This window comes from Molothrus ater, chromosome 1, assembly GCF_012460135.2.
Source record: "Molothrus ater isolate BHLD 08-10-18 breed brown headed cowbird chromosome 1, BPBGC_Mater_1.1, whole genome shotgun sequence".
NCBI classification, from domain to species: Eukaryota; Metazoa; Chordata; class Aves; order Passeriformes; family Icteridae; genus Molothrus; species Molothrus ater.
The window spans coordinates 5,315-27,135 of record NC_050478.2 but is presented as its reverse complement, the minus strand read 5'-3'; the positions used below and the strand labels follow the sequence as shown (position 1 = coordinate 27,135).

Genomic DNA, 21,821 nt, shown 5'->3' with positions numbered 1-21,821 from the left:
GAGAGAAAGACAGACAGAAAGAAAGAAAAGGAAAAAGGAAAGGAAGAAAAAAAAAAAGAAGGAAGAGAAAGGAAGAAAAAAAAATGAAAAAGGAAAAGGGTGAGAGTGAAAAAGAAAGAGCGAAAGTGGAAAAGGGGGTGAAAAACAGAGTGAAAAAAAGAAAAAAGAGTTGGAGTGGAAAAGAAAGGACATTCGGGAGGGGCGGTGCTGCCTAAGGTGCTTCCGCGCCCAGGAGCGAAGGAGCCGTTTGATCCCCCGGCGGGACCGCAGCTCCCGGTGGCGGCAAACGGAGCGGTGGCTGTCAGTCCGAGACTACAACTCCCGGCAGGCCCTGCGGCCGTAAAGCGCGGCGTCTGACGCAACGGCCGACGCGCCATATGAATGGCTGGCGGGCCGAGGCGGCCGCGCGCCGGGGGAGCGGGCTGGGCGCGGGGAGCTCCCGGCGCCTCTCCCGCGCGGGACGGAGCCGCGGCAGCGACGCTGGAGGGGCGAAGCCTCCGGCCGGCCGGCCGCCCGCACGGAGCCGAGCGGCGCGGAAGGGGCGTCCGCCCGGTGCCTCGGCCTCGCTCAGCGGTCCCGGTGGCGGGGGCTCAGCTCGGGCGGGGCGCGCTGCCGCCCGCCGATGGCGGAGCGCCAGGCGGTGCTTTGCTGCCGCGGGCCGGGAGCTGCAGGAGCCGCCCCGGGCGAGCGGCGCCGGGCGCTGCCGCGGTCACTGTGCGGCGGCTGGCGGAGGCGCGGGAGCCGCCGAGCTGCAGCCGTGTCCCTCGGGCTGCTGCCGCTGCTGCGGGCGGGGGCGGACGAGCGGCTGGAATGACACGGCTGCTGAGTGCCTCAGTGCTCGTGGCTCTTTCTTCCACGCAAACAGATGGAGCGGCATCGCTGAGCAGTAAAACACAGCGATGGCCCGGAGAATGGCGAGCGCAAGGAGCGCGCGGGCTGGATCCTTCTGCTGGCACAGGTGCGATCCGCAAACTCAGCCCCTTGTGCCCCTACCCTCCCGACCCCCAGGGGAAATGCTCTCCAGCCTCGAGCTGCTGCAAGACAAAACGTGTGATTTGACACTAGGGTCCGGAAAAGGTTTCCGTTTAGATTAGCAAATGCCTCAATTGTTCTTGGTTACATCCTAGGATCGGTTTTAGGCAGTGACTTTATACCGCTTGTCGGATTTTTCTTGTGCAATGGTAAGAAAATAGGCAGGTCTGATACTGGTTTCGCTTTTTTTCTACTTCATGTTCCATGAGCTGCTTTTATCCAAGCAATTGTTTTAAAGTTCTACTGTAGGCGTTTCTGGTTCACTTTTTTTTTTTTCTTTGCAGCACCCGTGACATTTTTTTTTTTTTTTTTTCTCTAAATCGGCAGCAAATATAGCTGAGTAAAATTACCTTGGTTTTCTTCCTTCTTAAATGTTTTTATTGATAATCCTATTTGAATATGCAGAACAAGTGGGTATGTCCTGTAATATATCCTAGCTTTTCTTGTTTACAGGGTACTCAGAAAACACTTTTCCCTTAGAGTCCCACTGAAACATTCTCAGTGCAATCTCCGTTAAGGTATGTGTTTACAAATAAGCCACCATCAGCTGAGATATTTGCCTGTGTACCTTTTCCTGTAATTCAGAGCTTGCGTTCTGTGGTTTTTATGATAAACCTATCAAACTTGCGAAACTGTTTTGCAAGTCTTAATCGTTGAAGGCAGCAAGAAGTGGTTTAAAAGCCTGTTCTTGAGCAGACAAAGGGAAAAAGTGTGAATTTGATGCTGAACTTGTCCTTTTTCATTTGACTTGCCTTGAATGATTTAGGAAGAGAGAGAACTAGAAAAAAGAGAGAAATAGAATTGGTTCTTGGGCCCTCCTAAAATGCTCCCCGTGATTCTGTGTGGAGCCAAAGTGAAGGGTGATGGAACAGAGCCCTGTGCTTTAGAAGGAAATCAATTTCAACCTGATCTCCACCCTGAGTCTCCCTAATTTCTGTTTTTAAAATGCAAACTAAGTTTAGGAAGTGTTGGAAGTTAGTATTTTGGGGAAGAAATGGCAGTTGCACCAACCGTTCCATTTCCCAGAGGCTCTGGGAACGATTCATTTTGTAAGCGCTGTAACTGCAATCGGTTGGTGGTTCGGGGTTGGAATGTGCACTTGCCCTGCTCTAAAGCACTCGTTCATTTGCATTTCAGTGCCAGGAGTCTTGAGAAACTGGAGAAGAGCCCAAGAGACATTTTTCATCCTGAGATACAAAAGGTAGGAAGTGACTTTTTTTTGTTTGGTTCTTTTTCTTTATGATTTCCTGGAAATAGAAGTAATTAAGTATAGATACTACTGGTTTGTTTCTTCCAGTAGCTAATAATAATAATAATAATAATAATAATAATAATAATAATCGAATACTACTTAAACTGTCTCTTTATCCATTGAACTGGCCATTTCAAATCCAAACTTCTAAACACAAATAAAACCATCATCCTTGTAGAATCTTTAATAGGAGGGGGCTAAAGATGCTGTTTTTGTTGACAGGATTTATTGGTTGTTGAAGGGCAAGAGGTGAGTACAAGCCTAACTACTTCTTGCTCACAGACCCGTCCGGTGAGTACAGCTTTGTATTTTGATGGGCTTTTGATGACTTCTAAATCAATTGCTCGTTACAGTAAAAAGAAGTAATGTTTTTTTGAACCTGACAGCAAAAATAACTTGAAGCACCAACTTAATAATAATTGATCACCCATCTAAGTTAATGGTTTTATGCTATACTATCAAAGTTTAAAGGTAAATTATCGTGTAGTAGGAGATAGTATAAAATGTATGTTCTGATGTGTAGGATGTATGCAAAGATTAGAGGACCCAAATTGTTATGTCTTCTGTTTGACTGTTTACCAAATAATATTTGGTTTTATTTTCCAGGGATCGGTGAATTTTAAATTTGGAATCCTCTATGCTAAGGATGGTCAGCTTACAGGTGATGAAATGTTCAGTCATGGTGAGTTTTCCACCTTCTCCTTAATTGTTTTGCTCATCTGAAAAAAAAAAAAAAAAAAAAAAAAGGTATGTTTATTATTTGTTACCCTGTTCTGTCCGTTTCCTCAGTATTTGCTGGAGCTCTGCTTACCCAAGCTTTGGGTAAAACAAGCTTTGGGTTCCTTCTGTCCCACTGGGTGTTGCCCAGTTTGGTTGCATCTGGTGAAATTCACCCTGAGCCCTTACAGAACCAGCTCCAACCACGTGAGAGCCATTCGCAGCTCTCTCAGGACACCCGGAGGAGGATGGGTGACGTTTCTGAGCATCTGGCAAGTGTACTTCTCTCAAAACTCGGCCTGTGACATTGCTGGGGAAAACCCTTCTGTATCCTGGAGGGTTCCTCAAACTCTGTTGAGGATCCAGTTAGCAGTTGCTCACCTGGATGGTTCCAGCTCCTCAAGTTAACACTTGTACTCTTGCCCTGTAGTTTAGATCTATTGTAGTTTTGTTATTTTGCACGATTTTACGTCTTTGGAAAATAACGTGCGTTTCACTCTTTGGAACCTCTCGGATCATTCTTTGGTGCAGCACCACCTAATGGGACACTTGGCTGCTGTGCTGAAGGGCTTGGTTACTAGGATTGTAAATCCCGGAGAGTTTGTAAGTCTTCTGTCCCCAGGGAGGTGTCACGCTTTGTTCACTCTGTTTGTCAGGTGCTGCTTCTCGTCGGAAGTATTAACTTCAAACTGCCCTGTTCTTTTTTTAACTTTTTTTCCTGGTTCTCTCCGTAGGGCAGGGAAGGACTCTCGTATCCCGGTCGTCAGACTCAGCGCTGCCCGAGAAGATACAGAGAGTGTAAAAATCATAAGAAGCAAATAGGACTGCAGAGGAAACAAACTGGAGAGAACAAAAGGTGATATTGTTCTCCTTAGCCTGGATTAGAAACATCCCCTGTGCTTTGATGCCGGTGGCTGCCAGGGGCTCGTTAGGTCTTTTTAGGCAGGTGTAGGTGTTCACTTGTAGGTTCTATTTTTTGGCAAAGGACCGTGAGAGAAGTTTATTTCTACATCCAAATAAACATTCATCTTATCTGAACATAACCTGTCATCCCATTTCTGACGTTAAGGACTCCTGTATAAATACTTGGGGAGGTTTTCTTTGTCGTTTCTGAATGGTTCAATTTTGGTTCCACCTACCTGCCGGATACTTGAACGAGTCTGAGGTGGTTTAATTGCATACTGCTTCCTTGAAATTCTGTTGGTCTCTGCTTGGAACCCTTCTTGTAGTGCTCAATGAAAGACTTCTGATGGTGTTTTCTTGCCTGTTTGTGTTTAAGGTCGTGCTCTGATGCATTTACAGAAACCATGGCAGGAGAGAGTCAGCTGCTGGAGAAGAGGAGACAGTATTATCCCTGGGCAGCATAGAACTGCGCTACTGCTGTGTCATCAGCTGTGTCTGCACTGAAAGTAGCCACCTTCACTTGTAGGTAGCTCCTTGGTGCTTTAGGACACGCTGAGGGATTTATTCCTTTTGGGATCCACGATGAGAATTCCCAAGAGACGTAGTAATAAGGTATGAGATTGGAAAAAAGCCTGTGTCCTTGGAATGTTGTTGTTGTCGTCAAAAGTTAATTTTTCCTTCTTTCTTAGCCAGTAGTCAGCTTTTTGCTTTATTTTTTGTGGGATCAGTACTTGATTGTTTAAAAAATGGCTTCAAAATAACTGCAGCGGCTGGCCACCAGGACCTTGTTCAGATTTGCCTATTTGCTTGTAGCTAAAACGTTTCCATATTGTTTCTCGTTCTATTGAAGAAACTGCTGCCCAGTCAACTAAGAACTGAACATCTATCTGTCTAGGACATGGGGAGAGGATTTAGGTCGTGTCTTTGTTTCCAGAAAAAAGTTCCAGTGTAGTTTCTAACTAGAGGAAAAGGGGGGGTGAAGACTCGGGGCTCTGATGCCGTTGGGGGCACCCCGAGGTGCCCAGGAGAGGGAGCCCCACTGCGGTGCAGGAGCAGGTATGTTATCACGTACTAGAGAGCAAATGATAAATAGAAAGAGGAAAATTATAAATATAAAAATATTTTTTAAATCGTTAAAGAAAGCGTTTTTTTTTACTTGTCAGTAGGCAGGGTTTTGATGATAAAAATGATAAATACAAAGAATATGAAGGTAGAAATCTAAGTCTAGAAATATATCATAAATACGTACAGATAAAGTTTAAAACTAGAAGAAAAAATCAGTTGCAGCAGTAGATACGATACATAATATAAATAATACTTTAAATACATGTCTAGAATTTTATAGCTATTATAGATAATTATTAATAGATTGCATCAAAAGAAACCATATATATAAATGTGAGTATAACTATACAAAGTATAAAAATATTTCGATACCGTTTAAAAGAAGGTGTTTTCGTGTATTTTTTTGGTTAGAGATGGGGTTTTTATTTGGATTAATAGAAGTATTCTAGAAATGTAAATCTAACTATAGAAAGATACAATCGATAGAGAAAGATATTTCTAAAAACACAACCGAACGACGCCGCCTTCGGGGGAATCGCACGAGCTCGGCCGAAGCAAGGCGAGAGCGGCCGACCCTGACGGCCTCGAGCGAACCGGGGCGAGCGGAGCCGAGGCGCGCCGAAGGCACAGAGCGGCTGGGAGTTGGGCCGAAGCGAGGCGAGCTCTGCCGAAGAGGCGAATGCAGGCGCCAAGAGCCGAGTTGAGGCGACAAGAGCCGACTCGAGCCGAGCGTCTCCGGAGCGAGCCGAGCTCCGCCGAGCGCAGCATCCCGGGCAGGGCGAGGCGCCGGGCCGGGCTCGGGGTGCAGCCGGGGCTCTGGGGGGCTTCCCCGCCTGTCCCTCTCTCTAGCCCTCCTTCCTTCTCCCCGTATTCGCCTTCTCTCGCTCCCTTTCCCCCATTCCCTCTCCCCCCACAAACCCGGCTCCTTCCTGTCCTGTCCCTAGCCCGCTACTCCCTTCTGTTCCCCCTCTCTCCTTCCTCTGCCCAGCCTCCCTGTACCCTCGTCCCGGGCTTTCCCTTCCCGTCCCGCTTTCCTGCGCAGCCCGAGCTCCCTCGCCGCCCTTTCTCATGCCCTGCTCTCGCTCCTCTCTTCCCGTGCCCCCTTTCCTTCTTTGCCCCGCAGCCGCGGGGCTCGGGCTGCCGGAGAATAAAGCCCCGAGGGCCGGAGCCCGGCGCCCCTGGGCCCTTGCAGGAGTCCCCGCGCGGGGCTGGAGGCTCTCGGCGGATCCCCCCGTGCCGCTCAAGCAGCCCGGCCGACAGCGCCGGAGCTGCGGCTTTGCCGGCATCGCGCTGAGAGCGGCCCCCGCCCTGTGCCGGGCCGTCCCCGCCGTCTGTGCCGCTCCCTCTCTCGCTGCCCCCGGCCCGTGACAGCGAGGCTGGGCAGGAACCTCAAGCCTTCTGGGGGCTGCCCCCGCTTTCTTGTTGCAGCAGAATCCCTTGCTGGGGCCATGCACGTGTGGGAAGGGCTTGGGGGAAGCGCTGCGCTGCTGTCCAGGGCAGTCGGATTCGTTCTGAGCCTTCTTTGGGGGTCAGGAAAAGGGGGGGGGGGGGGGGGGGTGAAGACTCGGGGCTCTGATGCCGTTGGGGGCACCCCAAGGTGCCCAGGAGAGGGAGCCCCACTGCGGTGCAGGAGCAGGTGAGGGGCGGGGGTCACGCTGGGTGCCGTCCCCCAGAGGGACCCAAAGCTGCCACCAAATGCACAGGGAGGGAGGGGTGAGTGGGTGTAGGATGCTAAAACCTGGCAAGGCGTTCGGTTTTCTAGGTATTGCTAAAGAATAGGAATTGGTCTCTAAACTCAGCTGGGGAGAAACCCTCTCTACGCACTCATTTGTTTCCAGGAATGTAGAAGGTTCCGACTGGAGATGGGTAGTAGTTCTGAAGATATTGCCGTGAGGTTTTGATCTAGGAACGGACCGAGCTGTGCCCTGGAACCCTCAGAACAGCTGCAGGGGCTGAAGGCGATAGAAGGGGCTCTCTGGCACCTTTTGCCTCCGTTCTCTGCCAGCGCCCAAATCGTGTCGCAGTCCCGGAAGAGGCGCTTGTCATCCCGAGAGCCAAAAGGAAGACGTGTAAAATCCCAGCTCTGCCTTGGGTTTCGTGTGGGTTTTGTACTTCGTATCGATGTCATTCCAGAGAGCAAGGAAAGAAGAAATGTGACCGGGTCCCACTATTACTGTGTGAAGGCTTTCTTGAAAGGCTGCTGTATTTCTATTGTCTTTTTCCACTCCAAGCTTGACTTTTCCCTTTGTTTTTCGAGCTCTGCTGCATTGGGTGTCCCAAGGAGGGCGGGGTTCCTCAGCAGGGCTCTTAGGAGGTGGCGCTGATTCTGCTTTTTCTGAAGGCGTCTCAAAGCGTGCTACCAGAATGACAGTTTTGTGCACTGGAAAGCTTTCCCTCAGTGCCATCAGCGCACGTCCGTGTCTGAATTGTGGAAGCAGACGGACTAAGAACAGCCAGCACCCGGAGCAGATGTCTGTTGGCTCTGTGTCTGTGAGAAGCGGGCTGTGTGCTGGACGGGGAGAGGCGCTGTTGGAGAGTGGCATCAGCGCCAGGTGTGAGCTGTGAGGATGATGGGGGGCTCGGAGCAGCCCCAGGTGTGAGCTGTGAGGATGATGAGGGGCCGGCTCCTGCCGGGGGGGGGGGGGGGGGGGGAGGCAATTTTAGGGGGAGGCTTCGCCTCAGCTCCCTTTTGCATGGAGCTGCTGAGAAGAGGGGTTCATGGGGGGCTCCCGGGGCTGTCTCATGGAAGGACTGCGAGAGCTTCTCGCAGCGTCTGGGCGAACACCTGGATGCGCGCTTGGAGACGCGGAGCATCGCTTCAAGGAGGTGCCGAGGGACGAATCTTTGTGCCGGGAAGCAGCAGCCGAACGGGTGAGCGCGTGTGGATTTGGAGCGGGGACTTTGGTCCTTTCCCTTTTCGATTTGATCTTGGCAGTCCCCCCTCCCCGGTTCCCCAGGACCAAAAACGGAGCTTGTGAAGACAAAAGAAGGAGAGGCAAGCAGCTACTCTCCTAATATTGTCTGTGTTCGAACTGGGAGGGATCCGCCTTCACCTGCGGTTCGAAGGGTGTTGATTGAAGGAAAACCTGCCTTTTCCCGGCTGTTAGGGGTATCCCAGGGGTGACAGGGAATCCCTGCGTTCCATTTGGACGGGAATGGGCAAAGTATTGTTGTCATCTGAGGGGTTTGATTTGAAGGCAGCCAGCCCATTTTCATCATCCTAAGGTTTAAATGGAGGGGACAGCGCTGGTGTCCCTCCTTTGCAAGGGTTTGAATTGAGGTCTAAATCCCCCTTTCCACACGGCTTGAAGGATTTCATCGGAGGAAAGCCCCTTCTTTTCTGCTCTCCCAGGGGATGAACTTGAAGGGGAGAACCCATTTCTTTGCCCTTGTTGAAGCGAGGTGAGCGCCGCCCGCGGCGTCAGTTTCGGGGTTCAGTTGCGGGAAGCCGCAGCTCTGGCAGCGTTTGCAGGGCTGCAGTCGGGGCTGTGCCGCTGCATTTGAGGGCGCTTCTTGTGGCCGCGGCCCGGGCCGGAGCGTTGCCGCTCGGGAGCGCTGCCGGCCCGGGCCGGGCGGTTGCCGAGGCGCACGGGGAATTTGGCGCGGCAGCGGCCGAGCCGCTCTGCCGGTGCGAGCCGCCGTGCGGAGCCGAGGGCGGCAGAGGCGGCGCGGGCGCTGCTGCGCCGGCCCGGCCGGTGCCCGCCGCTCTGTCCGCTCCGGGCGCGGGGCTCGGGCGCCGCCGGGGTCTCCCGGGCAGGGGGAGCGGGCGGGGGCGGGGGGGTCTCCGGGGCGGCGCCGCCCCTGCGCGCCGGAGGAGCCGCTTTGCCGCCGGGAGCCGCGCTCCGTCCGGGGCCGGCAGCGCGGGGTTCGGCTGCCGCAAGTTCTTGGGTGTCGTGGTTCGGAGGTGCTCTGTAGGGATCGATCGCACGGTTTTGTGTGGGTCGCAGTGGGTGTGCGCTAAGGGCTCTGGCGTTCTTCCTGACCGGTACGGTTCTCGGTTCAGGTGGTGACGATAAAGGTTTGGTTTGAATCGAGTTCTGTAGTCGGATTTTTTTTTTGCCGGGCTATTCTGTTTTTAAAGGCGTGCAATGGTTTCTACGGGTCGTTGCGCGAAGCAGCGGCTCGGATTTTAATTCTGTCGCGGTGGCTTTTATTAGCGTGGGCGTGTAGCGTTTGTTTCGGTGGGTTCGAGGTGGCGTCGTGTCGTTAATAGCAGCGGGGTTTTTAAAATCTCTCTAATTGCGTTCGTGTTTATCGTCTTCCAGGGCTTTTATTGATTTGGTTTGTTTGATTGTAGTGTATGTTGTATTGTTACGGGATCATTTGGGAGATATTGTTAATGGTTACGTTTCTCTTTAGGCTTTGTGTTTATTTCTGGGTGGTATTTTTATTTTGATCGAATGAGGCTCTATGCGTTTATTCTTCAGCTGGGAATAATTTTTTTGTTGTAAATTAAAGTTGATTTGGTTTGGGGGACTTTTGTTTTACAAATGTATTTTCTTTTGGTTTTTTCCTTTCTTTTTTTTTTTCTTTTCGTTTTTTGTTGTCCTTCGACGTATTTGGTGGTTGTTGATCAGTTTTATTTTTGGGAACGTGGGTATTTATATGGTGGGTCTTTTTAAGTAGTTGTTTGTTTTTGTTGTTTTGGTTTTTTGTGTTTTTTTTTTTTTTTAATTTGGGTAGTTATTTTCTTATTTTTTAGTGGTCGAGATTTTTTTTTTTTTTTTCTATTTCGTTCATTAGTTCGCTTTCTAAAGTTCTTTTGACAGAGTATTGCTTATTCTTTGAGTTAGTGTAGATGTAGAATTTTGGTTAGTTTTTAAAATGACGTTCAGGGTCAGTGGCACTGATTGGAGTTGAGCGAGTTGGTTTGGGTTTTTTTAGAGGCTTTTGTGATTTGCTGCGTGTGTTTCTCCAGGGTTTTCTTTTCGTTTGGTTCCATTTTTCTGATGTGATGAGAACTGTCAGTGAAAAGAGTGTTGTGTGTTTTTTTCGCTGGCAGTTGTTTGGCTGGTGGAGGTATCTTGATGGTTTTGGAAGACATTGGTGGGAATTCGATGCTGTTTGTTTTGTCCTTGTATTTAGGAATTGGATTTTAAATGTAAAATTCTAAGGATAGCTATCTTTAAACAAAACAAGTAGATGTGCAGAAATGGGAATAAACTTTTATTTTGATCTATTCGATCTATATTTAAAATTTAACAGGTAACATAAGTCATGATCTATTCCAATAAGATATTGTATTTTTTAATAGAGCGTTGTGTATGTTTATAGATATATCAATAGAGATGATAAATATAAACACAGCTCAAAGGAAATTTTAAATATAGAAATGTGTTGCGAATCTATGCAGATATATATATTTAAAATTATTAAAGGATTGTAAATCTAAAGTGACATAAATCCATACAACACGTAATACAAGTGATACTGTATATATCTTATTATGATCTATTATAGGAAATAGCCATAAATCTAGTACATCACTATGATATAATATCTAAAACATTATAGATATGGTAAATGTAAATACAACAATATTATTAAAAGTAGTTTAAAAGAAAGGAAGGTTTTGTTTTTTACTTGGCAAAAGCAGGGGTTTTATGATAAAAGCTACAAATACAAATGATAGAAAGGTAGAAATCTACTTGTAAAAATATCTCATGACTACATCAAGATGGATATAAAAATTGAAAATATTAGAAAAAAGAAGTTGTAGCAGTAGATTTGGTACATAATAAAAATAATAATTTATCTATACGATGTGAATAATATATATGTGATATGTAATTATGAAGAGAATGCATCAGTATAAACTGTGACTATAAAAGTGAATATAATTATGCAAGCTATAAATATAAAACGATTTCAATATAGTTTAAAAGAAGGGTTTTTTGGTATTTGTTTGGTTAGAGATGGGATTTTTTTTGGAATAATAAAAGTATGATAGAAATCTAAATCAAAGTATAGAAATATGCAATCAATATATAATGATATTGCTAAAACCACAAAATATGAATGAATACAGATAATAGGAATAGGCATAATAGATTGTATAAACGACGTAACACATCAATGTCCGGTATAAATATGCGTGTGAATAGAACTAGGAAAACTAGAACTATAAAATTTATTTCAAGAAGGCTTGAAAGAAAGGGGGCTTATTTGGTTCTTGTTTGGTGAGAGGCAGGTTTTTGGCATTTATTTTTAGAGGAGTGTTTTGCGGGGGGGAATCGCCCCTGTTCTTTTTTGCCGCCTTGGCTGCCCGCAGCCCCAAGGCGCGCGGCGCCCCCGGCTGGGGTGGGCGGCAGTGCTGCCGCCTTGTGGGCAGAGCGCGGTACTGCAGCCCGCCGCCGCCAGGCAGCCCTCTTGGGCGTGGCGCGTGGCGGAGTTTGTTTGACCTTCTCAAAATGGCGGCCCAAAGGGCGGGAAACCGGAGGACCCCGGTGTGTCTATCCGGACTGCCTGCACGGAGCACCGACGCCGCCGCGGCGCCGGCGGAATTTTTGTGGCGTTTTAGGTGTACCCGAGACGGGCTGTGCGGTCAGCGACGCCGCGGGCGGGCGTATTTCGGCGGTTTTCTGACCGGCATCTGAGTAACCGCCTCTCTCGGCCGAGGGGGTCCTCCCACGGCCGCCATGTTGGGAGTGGCGCGTCACCAATGTCGCGGGAGTTTGTTTGACCTTCTCAAAATGGCGGCCCAAAGGGCGGGAAACCGGAGGACCCCGGTGTGTCTATGCGGACTGCCTGCACGGAGCACCGACGCCGCCGCGGCGCCGGCGGAATTTTTGTGGCGTTTTAGGTGTACTCGAGACGGGCTGTGCGGTCAGCGGCGCCGCGGGCGGGCGTATTTCGGCGGTTTTCTGACCGGCATCTGAGTAACCGCCTCTCTCGGCCGAGGGGGTCCTGCCACGGCCGCCATGTTGGGAGTGGCGCGTAACCAATGTCGCGGGAGTTTGTTTGACCTTCTCAAAATGGCGGCCAGAAGGGCGGGAAACCGGAGGACCCCGGTGTGTCTATCCGGACTGCCTGCACGGAGCACCGACGCCGCCGCGGCCCCGACGAGATTTTCTGTGGCGTTTCGATTGCGATGATGGCATTCCGGTTCGCCTGCAGGGTTCGGCGTCGCGGGAGATCGTTTCTAGGGCTCGAGGTGGGTGTCGGCATTTTGATCAGGCAGCTGGCAAAACGCCTACGCCTTGGGGTCTTTCCAAGGGGCGCTGGGGGCGTGGCCGGGGCGGGGCGCCGTGTTGACGAGGTGACGTCATTAGGCGGCACTCTGCCTGCAGTGCGCCCATGCAGACGGCAGGGGGCGCTGTGCCTGCAGTGCGCCAAAGCAGGCGGCAGGGGGCGCTGTATAAATAGAGTATTAAGTATAAACTATCTAGAAGAAGAAATAAAAGCTCTATGTCACCTGCAGCTGTAGAAAATTTCAGGCTCCCATGGAGGAAATAGTTTTCCTAAAATCATTACCGTTTTGGGGTTTTTTGCACTCCCCGGTAGCCTGAATGTTTCTACTGCTGCTTTTTTATGCTAAAGCTAGAATGGAAAGCCAAGATTAGAAATAGAGAGAGAAAAAGAGAGAAAGAAAGAAAGAAAGAGTGAGAGAGAAAGAGAGAGAGAAAGAGAGAAAGAGAGACAGAATGAGAGAAAGAGAGAAAGACAGAGAGAAAGAGAGAGAGAAAGAATGAGAGAAAGAGAGAAAGAAAGAGAGACAGAGAGAAAGACAGAAAGACAGAATGAGAGAAAGAGAGAAAGAAGGAGAGACAGAGAGAAAGAGATAGAGAAAGACAGAGAGAAAGAAAGAGAGACAGGAAGAGAGCAAGAGAAAGAAAGAAAGAGAGAAAGAGAAAGACAGAAAGAAAGAAAGAGAGAGACAGGAAGAGAGCCAGAGAAAGAAAGAAAGAGAGAGAGAAAGAAATAGAGAAAGACAGACAGAAAGAAAGAAAGAGAGAGACAGGAAGAGAGCCAGAGAAAGAAAGAAAGAGAGAGAGAAAGAAATAGAGAAAGACAGACAGAAAGAAAGAAAGAGAGAGACAGGAAGAGAGCCAGAGAAAGAAAGAAAGAGAGAGAGAAAGAAATAGAGAAAGACAGACAGAAAGAAAGAAAGAGAGAGACAGGAAGAGAGCCAGAGAAAGAAAGAAAGAGAGAGAGAAAGAAATAGAGAAAGACAGACAGAAAGAAAGAAAGAGAGAGACAGGAAGAGAGCCAGAGAAAGAAAGAAAGAGAGAGAGAAAGAAATAGAGAAAGACAGACAGAAAGAAAGAAAGAGAGAGACAGGAAGAGAGCCAGAGAAAGAAAGAAAGAGAGAGAGAAAGAAATAGAGAAAGACAGACAGAAAGAAAGAAAGAGAGAGACAGGAAGAGAGCCAGAGAAAGAAAGAAAGAGAGAGAGAAAGAAATAGAGAAAGACAGACAGAAAGAAAGAAAGAGAGAGACAGGAAGAGAGCCAGAGAAAGAAAGAAAGAGAGAGAGAAAGAAATAGAAAAAGACAGACAGAAAGAAAGAAAGAGAGAGACAGGAAGAGAGCCAGAGAAAGAAAGAAAGAGAGAGAGAAAGAAATAGAAAAAGACAGACAGAAAGAAAGAAAGAGAGAGACAGGAAGAGAGCCAGAGAAAGAAAGAAAGAAAGAGAGAAAGAAAGTGAGAAAGAGAGAAAGAGAGAAAGAAAGAAAGAAAGAAAGAAAGAAAGAAAGAAAGAAAGAAAGAAAGAAAGAAAGAAAGAAAGAAAGAAAGAAAGAAAGAAAGAAAGAAGAGAGCCAGAGAAAGAAAGAACGAGAGAGAGAAAGACAGACAGAAAGAAAGAAAAGGAAAAAGGAAAGGAAGAAAAAAAAATGAAAAAGGAAAAGGGTGAGAGTGAAAAAGAAAGAGCGAAAGTGGAAAAGGGGGTGAAAAAAAGAAAAAAGAGTTGGCGTGGAAAAGAAAGGACATTCGGGAGGGGCGGTGCTGCCTAAGGTGCTTCCGCGCCCAGGAGCGAAGGAGCCGTTTGATCCCCCGGCGGGACCGCAGCTCCCGGTGGCGGAAAACGGAGCGGTGGCTGTCAGTCCGAGACTACAACTCCCGGCAGGCCCTGCGGCCGTAAAGCGCGGCGTCTGACGCAACGGCCGACGCGCCATATGAATGGCTGGCGGGCCGAGGCGGCCGCGCGCCGGGGGAGCGGGCTGGGCGCGGGGAGCTCCCGGCGCCTCTCCCGCGCGGGACGGAGCCGCGGCAGCGACGCTGGAGGGGCGAAGCCTCCGGCCGGCCGGCCGCCCGCACGGAGCCGAGCGGCGCGGAAGGGGCGTCCGCCCGGTGCCTCGGCCTCGCTCAGCGGTCCCGGTGGCGGGGGCTCAGCTCGGGCGGGGCGCGCTGCCGCCCGCCGATGGCGGAGCGCCAGGCGGTGCTTTGCTGCCGCGGGCCGGGAGCTGCAGGAGCCGCCCCGGGCGAGCGGCGCCGGGCGCTGCCGCGGTCACTGTGCGGCGGCTGGCGGAGGCGCGGGAGCCGCCGAGCTGCAGCCGTGTCCCTCGGGCTGCTGCCGCTGCTGCGGGCGGGGGCGGACGAGCGGCTGGAATGACACGGCTGCTGAGTGCCTCAGTGCTCGTGGCTCTTTCTTCCACGCAAACAGATGGAGCGGCATCGCTGAGCAGTAAAACACAGCGATGGCCCGGAGAATGGCGAGCGCAAGGAGCGCGCGGGCTGGATCCTTCTGCTGGCACAGGTGCGATCCGCAAACTCAGCCCCTTGTGCCCCTACCCTCCCGACCCCCAGGGGAAATGCTCTCCAGCCTCGAGCTGCTGCAAGACAAAACGTGTGATTTGACACTAGGGTCCGGAAAAGGTTTCCGTTTAGATTAGCAAATGCCTCAATTGTTCTTGGTTACATCCTAGGATCGGTTTTAGGCAGTGACTTTATACCGCTTGTCGGATTTTTCTTGTGCAATGGTAAGAAAATAGGCAGGTCTGATACTGGTTTCGCTTTTTTTCTACTTCATGTTCCATGAGCTGCTTTTATCCAAGCAATTGTTTTAAAAGTTCTACTGTAGGCGTTTCTGGTTCACTTTTTTTTTTTTCTTTGCAGCACCCGTGACTTTTTTTTTTTTTTTTTTCTCTAAATCGGCAGCAAATATAGCTGAGTAAAATTACCTTGGTTTTCTTCCTTCTTAAATGTTTTTATTGATAATCCTATTTGAATATGCAGAACAAGTGGGTATGTCCTGTAATATATCCTAGCTTTTCTTGTTTACAGGGTACTCAGAAAATACTTTTCCCTTAGAGTCCCACTGAAACATTCTCAGTGCAATCTCCGTTAAGGTATGTGTTTACAAATAAGCCACCATCAGCTGAGATATTTGCCTGTGTACCTTTTCCTGTAATTCAGAGCTTGCGTTCTGTGGTTTTTATGATAAACCTATCAAACTTGCGAAACTGTTTTGCAAGTCTTAATCGTTGAAGGCAGCAAGAAGTGGTTTAAAAGCCTGTTCTTGAGCAGACAAAGGGAAAAAGTGTGAATTTGATGCTGAACTTGTCCTTTTTCATTTGACTTGCCTTGAATGATTTAGGAAGAGAGAGAACTAGAAAAAAGAGAGAAATAGAATTGGTTCTTGGGCCCTCCTAAAATGCTCCCCGTGATTCTGTGTGGAGCCAAAGTGAAGGGTGATGGAACAGAGCCCTGTGCTTTAGAAGGAAATCAATTTCAACCTGATCTCCACCCTGAGTCTCCCTAATTTCTGTTTTTAAAATGCAAACTAAGTTTAGGAAGTGTTGGAAGTTAGTATTTTGGGGAAGAAATGGCAGTTGCACCAACCGTTCCATTTCCCAGAGGCTCTGGGAACGATTCATTTTGTAAGCGCTGTAACTGCAATCGGTTGGTGGTTCGGGGTTGGAATGTGCACTTGCCCTCCTCTAAAGCACTCGTTCATTTGCATTTCAGTGCCAGGAGTCTTGAGAAACTGGAGAAGAGCCCAAGAGACATTTTTCATCCTGAGATACAAAAGGTAGGAAGTGACTTTTTTTTGTTTGGTTCTTTTTCTTTATGATTTCCTGGAAATAGAAGTAATTAAGTATAGATACTACTGGTTTGTTTCTTCCAGTAGCTAATAATAATAATAATAATAATAATAATAATAATAATAATAATAATAACAATAACAATAATCGAATACTACTTAAACTGTCTCTTTATCCATTGAACTGGCCATTTCAAATCCAAACTTCTAAACACAAATAAAACCATCATCCTTGTAGAATCTTTAATAGGAGGGGGCTAAAGATGCTGTTTTTGTTGACAGGATTTATTGGTTGTTGAAGGGCAAGAGGTGAGTACAAGCCTAACTACTTCTTGCTCACAGACCCGTCCGGTGAGTACAGCTTTGTATTTTGATGGGCTTTTGATGACTTCTAAATCAATTGCTCGTTACAGTAAAAAGAAGTAATGTTTTTTTGAACCTGACAGCAAAAATAACTTGAAGCACCAACTTAATAATAATTGATCACCCATCTAAGTTAATGGTTTTATGCTATACTATCAAAGTTTAAAGGTAAATTATCGTGTAGTAGGAGATAGTATAAAATGTATGTTCTGATGTGTAGGATGTATGCAAAGATTAGAGGACCCAAATTGTTATGTCTTCTGTTTGACTGTTTACCAAATAATATTTGGTTTTATTTTCCAGGGATCGGTGAATTTTAAATTTGGAATCCTCTATGCTAAGGATGGTCAGCTTACAGGTGATGAAATGTTCAGTCATGGTGAGTTTTCCACCTTCTCCTTAATTGTTTTGCTCATCTGAAAAAAAAAAAAAAAAAAAAAAAAAGGTATGTTTATTATTTGTTACCCTGTTCTGTCCGTTTCCTCAGTATTTGCTGGAGCTCTGCTTACCCAAGCTTTGGGTAAAACAAGCTTTGGGTTCCTTCTGTCCCACTGGGTGTTGCCCAGTTTGGTTGCATCTGGTGAAATTCACCCTGAGCCCTTACAGAACCAGCTCAAACCACGTGAGAGCCATTCGCAGCTCTCTCAGGACACCCGGAGGAGGATGGGTGACGTTTCTGAGCATCTGGCAAGTGTACTTCTCTCAAAACTCGGCCTGTGACATTGCTGGGGAAAACCCTTCTGTATCCTGGAGGGTTCCTCAAACTCTGTTGAGGATCCAGTTAGCAGTTGCTCACCTGGATGGTTCCAGCTCCTCAAGTTAACACTTGTACTCTTGCCCTGTAGTTTAGATCTATTGTAGTTTTGTTATTTTGCACGATTTTACGTCTTTGGAAAATAACGTGCGTTTCACTCTTTGGAACCTCTCGGATCATTCTTTGGTGCAGCACCACCTAATGGGACACTTGGCTGCTGTGCTGAAGGGCTTGGTTACTAGGATTGTAAATCCCGGAGAGTTTGTAAGTCTTCTGTCCCCAGGGAGGTGTCACGCTTTGTTCACTCTGTTTGTCAGGTGCTGCTTCTCGTCGGAAGTATTAACTTCAAACTGCCCTGTTCTTTTTTTAACTTTTTTTCCTGGTTCTCTCCGTAGGGCAGGGAAGGACTCTCGTATCCCGGTCGTCAGACTCAGCGCTGCCCGAGAAGATACAGAGAGTGTAAAAATCATAAGAAGCAAATAGGACTGCAGAGGAAACAAACTGGAGAGAACAAAAGGTGATATTGTTCTCCTTAGCCTGGATTAGAAACATCCCCTGTGCTTTGATGCCGGTGGCTGCCAGGGGCTCGTTAGGTCTTTTTAGGCAGGTGTAGGTGTTCACTTGTAGGTTCTATTTTTTGGCAAAGGACCATGAGAGAAGTTTATTTCTACATCCAAATAAACATTCATCTTATCTGAACATAACCTGTCATCCCATTTCTGACGTTAAGGACTCCTGTATAAATACTTGGGGAGGTTTTCTTTGTCGTTTCTGAATGGTTCCATTTTGGTTCCATCTACCTGCCGGATACTTGAACGAGTCTGAGGTGGTTTAATTGCATACTGCTTCCTTGAAATTCTGTTGGTCTCTGCTTGGAACCCTTCTTGTAGTGCTCAATGAAAGACTTCTGATGGTGTTTTCTTGCCTGTTTGTGTTTAAGGTCGTGCTCTGATGCATTTACAGAAACCATGGCAGGAGAGAGTCAGCTGCTGGAGAAGAGGAGACAGTATTATCCCTGGGCAGCATAGAACTGCCCTACTGCTGTGTCATCAGCTGTGTCTGCACTGAAAGTAGCCACTTTCACTTGTAGGTAGCTCCTTGGTGCTTTAGGACACTCTGAGGGATTTATTCCTTTTGGGATCCACGATGAGAATTCCCAAGAGAGGTAGTAATAAGGTATGAGATTGGAAAAAAGCCTGTGTCCTTGGAATGTTGTTGTTGTCGTCAAAAGTTAATTTTTCCTTCTTTCTTAGCCAGTAGTCAGCTTTTTGCTTTATTTTTTGTGGGATCAGTACTTGATTGTTTAAAAAATGGCTTCAAAATAACTGCAGCGGCTGGCCACCAGGACCTTGTTCAGATTTGCCTATTTGCTTGTAGCTAAAACGTTTCCATATTGTTTCTCGTTCTATTGAAGAAACTGCTGCCCAGTCAACTAAGAACTGAACATCTATCTGTCTAGGACATGGGGAGAGGATTTAGGTCGTGTCTTTGTTTCCAGAAAAAAGTTCCAGTGTAGTTTCTAACTAGAGGAAAAGGGGGGGTGAAGACTCGGGGCTCTGATGCCGTTGGGGGCACCCCGAGGTGCCCAGGAGAGGGAGCCCCACTGCGGTGCAGGAGCAGGTATGTTATCACGTACTAGAGAGCAAATGATAAATAGAAAGAGGAAAATTATAAATATAAAAATATTTTTTAAATCGTTAAAGAAAGCGTTTTTTTTTACTTGTCAGTAGGCAGGGTTTTGATGATAAAAATGATAAATACAAAGAATATGAAGGTAGAAATCTAAGTCTAGAAATATATCATAAATACGTACAGATAAAGTTTAAAGCTAGAAGAAAAAATCAGTTGCAGCAGTAGATACGATACATAATATAAATAATACTTTAAATACATGTCTAGAATTTTATAGATATTATAGATAATTATTAATAGATTGCATCAAAAGAAACCATATATATAAATGTGAGTATAACTATACAAAGTATAAAAATATTTCGATACCGTTTAAAAGAAGGTGTTTTCGTGTATTTTTTTGGTTAGAGATGGGGTTTTTATTTGGATTAATAGAAGTATTCTAGAAATGTAAATCTAACTATAGAAAGATACAATCGATAGAGAAAGATATTTCTAAAAACACAACCGAACGACGCCGCCTTCGGGGGAATCGCACGAGCTCGGCCGAAGCAAGGCGAGAGCGGCCGACCCTGACGGCCTCGAGCGAACCGGGGCGAGCGGAGCCGAGGCGCGCCGAAGGCACAGAGCGGCTGGGAGTTGGGCCGAAGCGAGGCGAGCTCTGCCGAAGAGGCGAATGCAGGCGCCAAGAGCCGAGTTGAGGCGACAAGAGCCGACTCGAGCCGAGCGTCTCCGGAGCGAGCCGAGCTCCGCCGAGCGCAGCATCCCGGGCAGGGCGAGGCGCCGGGCCGGGCTCGGGGTGCAGCCGGGGCTCTGGGGGGCTTCCCCGCCTGTCCCTCTCTCTAGCCCTCCTTCCTTCTCCCCGTATTCGCCTTCTCTCGCTCCCTTTCCCCCATTCCCTCTCCCCCCACAAACCCGGCTCCTTCCTGTCCTGTCCCTAGCCCGCTACTCCCTTCTGTTCCCCCTCTCTCCTTCCTCTGCCCAGCCTCCCTGTACCCTCGTCCCGGGCTTTCCCTTCCCGTCCCGCTTTCCTGCGCAGCCCGAGCTCCCTCGCCGCCCTTTCTCATGCCCTGCTCTCGCTCCTCTCTTCCCGTGCCCCCTTTCCTTCTTTGCCCCGCAGCCGCGGGGCTCGGGCTGCCGGAGAATAAAGCCCCGAGGGCCGGAGCCCGGCGGCCCTGGGCCCTTGCAGGAGTCCCCGCGCGGGGCCGGAGGCTCTCGGCGGATCCCCCCGTGCCGCTCAAGCAGCCCGGCCGACAGCGCCGGAGCTGCGGCTTTGCCGGCATCGCGCTGAGAGCGGCCCCCGCCCTGTGCCGGGCCGTCCCCGCCGTCTGTGCCGCTCCCTCTCTCGCTGCCCCCGGCCCGTGACAGCGAGGCTGGGCAGGAACCTCAAGCCTTCTGGGGGCTGCCCCCGCTTTCTTGTTGCAGCAGAATCCCTTGCTGGGGCCATGCACGTGTGGGAAGGGCTTGGGGGAAGCGCTGCGCTGCTGTCCAGGGCAGTCGGATTCGTTCTGAGCCTTCTTTGGGGGTCAGGAAAAGGGGGGGCGGGTGAAGACTCGGGGCTCTGATGCCGTTGGGGGCACCCCAAGGTGCCCAGGAGAGGGACCCCCACTGCGGTGCAGGAGCAGGTGGGGGGCGGGCGAGGGGCGGGGGTCACGCTGGGTGCCGTCCCCCAGAGGGACCCAAAGCTGCCACCAAATGCGCAGGGAAATTGCATTCCAATGTCTTGGGACAGAGGCTCATGGGAAGTTTTCTCAGCTATCCAAGGCACGGAGCCCTGGAGCCAAGTCAGCCTGAGCTGCTGCGTGCTTGCTGTGAGCCTTGAGGTGAGCGCGCATCATTGCGGGCTTGGGATCGATTGAAATGCACTAAGGAAACCAGCTCTGGGGAGGGAGGGAGGGAGGGAGGGAAATGCTCTCTTAACATGTGCCAATGCTTCTGTCAAACTCATCAGGGCAGGACAGCGTTCAGACTGAAAGCGTAAGAAGATGTGGAGTGAGACAGAATCTGACAGGAGCACCGGACTCACAAGTGCACGAATTTTGCTTTTGGCTTGGATTTAAACTCAGAAGTTGTAAGGAATTTGGGAAGGAGAAGGGACATTCCAGAAGGAAAAGAAGAAAAAGAAGTTGTTGTTGTTACAGCCCTGGCAAAATCTTTGGTTCTAGCTAATAAAGGAAGTTAGTTGAAATTAAAAAAAAAAGAAAAAAACGTGGGTTTTTTCCTTCACTGTTGTATTCGTTGGTGGTAGATGGTGTGTTGTTTTATTTCTTGGTCTTATTAACTCTGTGTAAATAGTTTTTTGAGTGAAGCTACCTTTCTGGATGGGTTGGTTTGTATTTGAGGTAGGATTAATTTCAAGAGGTTTCTTTCCTAGACTTCTGGTAGGTATTACTGGGATTTTGGTTTTGTTTACTGTATGTATCAACAGAGAGATTTGGTAGGGCCAGCTGGGCTGCTGGAGTTTTGGGTGTTAATTTATTAGATGGCTTTTGTTAAACACAGAATAATTATGTAAGTTAACAGCAAATTACCCAATTTATCTAGGTATGCTACCTAAACACAATGCTTTATGTTTTACCATTTTTCTATTCTTCTGCTCCAAGTAGTTGTGTCAAAAAAGAAAGCACTGCTATTTTTCTGAAGAGCTTTCTTCTATAACAAGGCCTTTATTCCCTTTGAATTTGAGTCAGAGGAGCCAAACAGCTGCAGCTGCTCTGGGGGCTTTTATACCCGGTGGGATTAGCCCCCTCCCTTTTCCCAGGCATCATGGGAATGGGAGGCGGGCACCATCAGGGGTATATTAACCCCAGCCTTTGCTGAGGGGTTTCATTCCCTCTCTGGGATGTGCTGGGGTAAGGGCTCTCCTGTCATTTCAGTGAAGAGGCTCTTTCAGCTTATCTCAGCCTGTTTTCAGCAGGTGTTTCTGGGCATCTAAAGCAACAGAGAAGATCCTGTGAAGAAAACAGCATGGAATACAGGGAGTATTTAAGGTGACGATTTCGGATTTTGTGTTTAGGGGTGATAAAGCGCATTTGCAATTTCTGGTTTTGTTCTTGTTTTGTGTTTTTATTGCTTTTAGGAGGTGTACAGCTTCCAGAGATCCCAGGTTGTGTCAAGCACA

The 21,821-nt window shown here is 48.3% G+C and overlaps 1 protein-coding gene and 1 long non-coding RNA gene across 6 annotated transcripts; both read left to right on the top strand.

Annotated features, from left to right (window-relative positions):
- The first annotated feature begins 380 nt into the window (after positions 1 to 380).
- LOC118701801 (GTPase-activating Rap/Ran-GAP domain-like protein 3) lies at positions 381 to 5,353 on the top strand. Of its 3 annotated transcripts, XR_008508319.1 has the most exons (7): positions 392 to 958; positions 1,486 to 1,550; positions 2,170 to 2,233; positions 2,507 to 2,575; positions 2,891 to 2,966; positions 3,736 to 3,857; positions 4,281 to 5,353. XR_008508319.1 is itself a non-coding variant. In XM_054514581.1 (6 exons), the coding sequence occupies exons 1-5, from the start codon at positions 900 to 902 to the stop codon at positions 3,801 to 3,803; spliced, it is 294 nt and encodes a 97-aa protein (XP_054370556.1). In that variant the 5' UTR covers positions 386 to 899; the 3' UTR covers positions 3,804 to 3,857; positions 4,281 to 5,353. The 3 variants fall into 3 exon arrangements, 1 of the variants encoding a protein (XP_054370556.1); XR_008508318.1 differs by having other exon boundaries at positions 381 to 958; positions 2,507 to 2,966; XM_054514581.1 differs by lacking the exon at positions 1,486 to 1,550 and having other exon boundaries at positions 386 to 958; positions 2,507 to 2,533.
- Positions 5,354 to 14,088: 8,735 nt separating this feature from the next.
- On the top strand, positions 14,089 to 19,081 carry LOC129046672 (uncharacterized). 3 transcript variants are annotated; one of them, XR_008508322.1, is made up of 7 exons: positions 14,106 to 14,664; positions 15,192 to 15,256; positions 15,876 to 15,939; positions 16,234 to 16,302; positions 16,618 to 16,693; positions 17,464 to 17,585; positions 18,009 to 19,081. It is a non-coding gene; the product is annotated as an uncharacterized LOC129046672 (long non-coding RNA). The 3 variants fall into 3 exon arrangements; XR_008508321.1 differs by having other exon boundaries at positions 14,112 to 14,664; positions 16,234 to 16,260; XR_008508320.1 differs by having other exon boundaries at positions 14,089 to 14,664; positions 16,234 to 16,693.
- Positions 19,082 to 21,821: the final 2,740 nt, after the last annotated feature.

What these genes read in the sequence shown, in the direction of transcription:
- LOC118701801 (XM_054514581.1), top strand. Translation starts at nt 900, where the DNA reads ATGGCCCGGAGAATGGCGAGCGCAAGGAGCGCGCGGGCTGGATCCTTC. An exon ending in TTCATCCTGAGATACAAAAG is followed by an intron (nt 2,234 to 2,506) that starts GTAGGAAGTGAC and finishes TTTTGTTGACAG; the next exon opens with GATTTATTGGTTGTTGAAGG. An exon ending in TGGTTGTTGAAGGGCAAGAG is followed by an intron (nt 2,534 to 2,890) that starts GTGAGTACAAGC and finishes TTTATTTTCCAG; the next exon opens with GGATCGGTGAATTTTAAATT.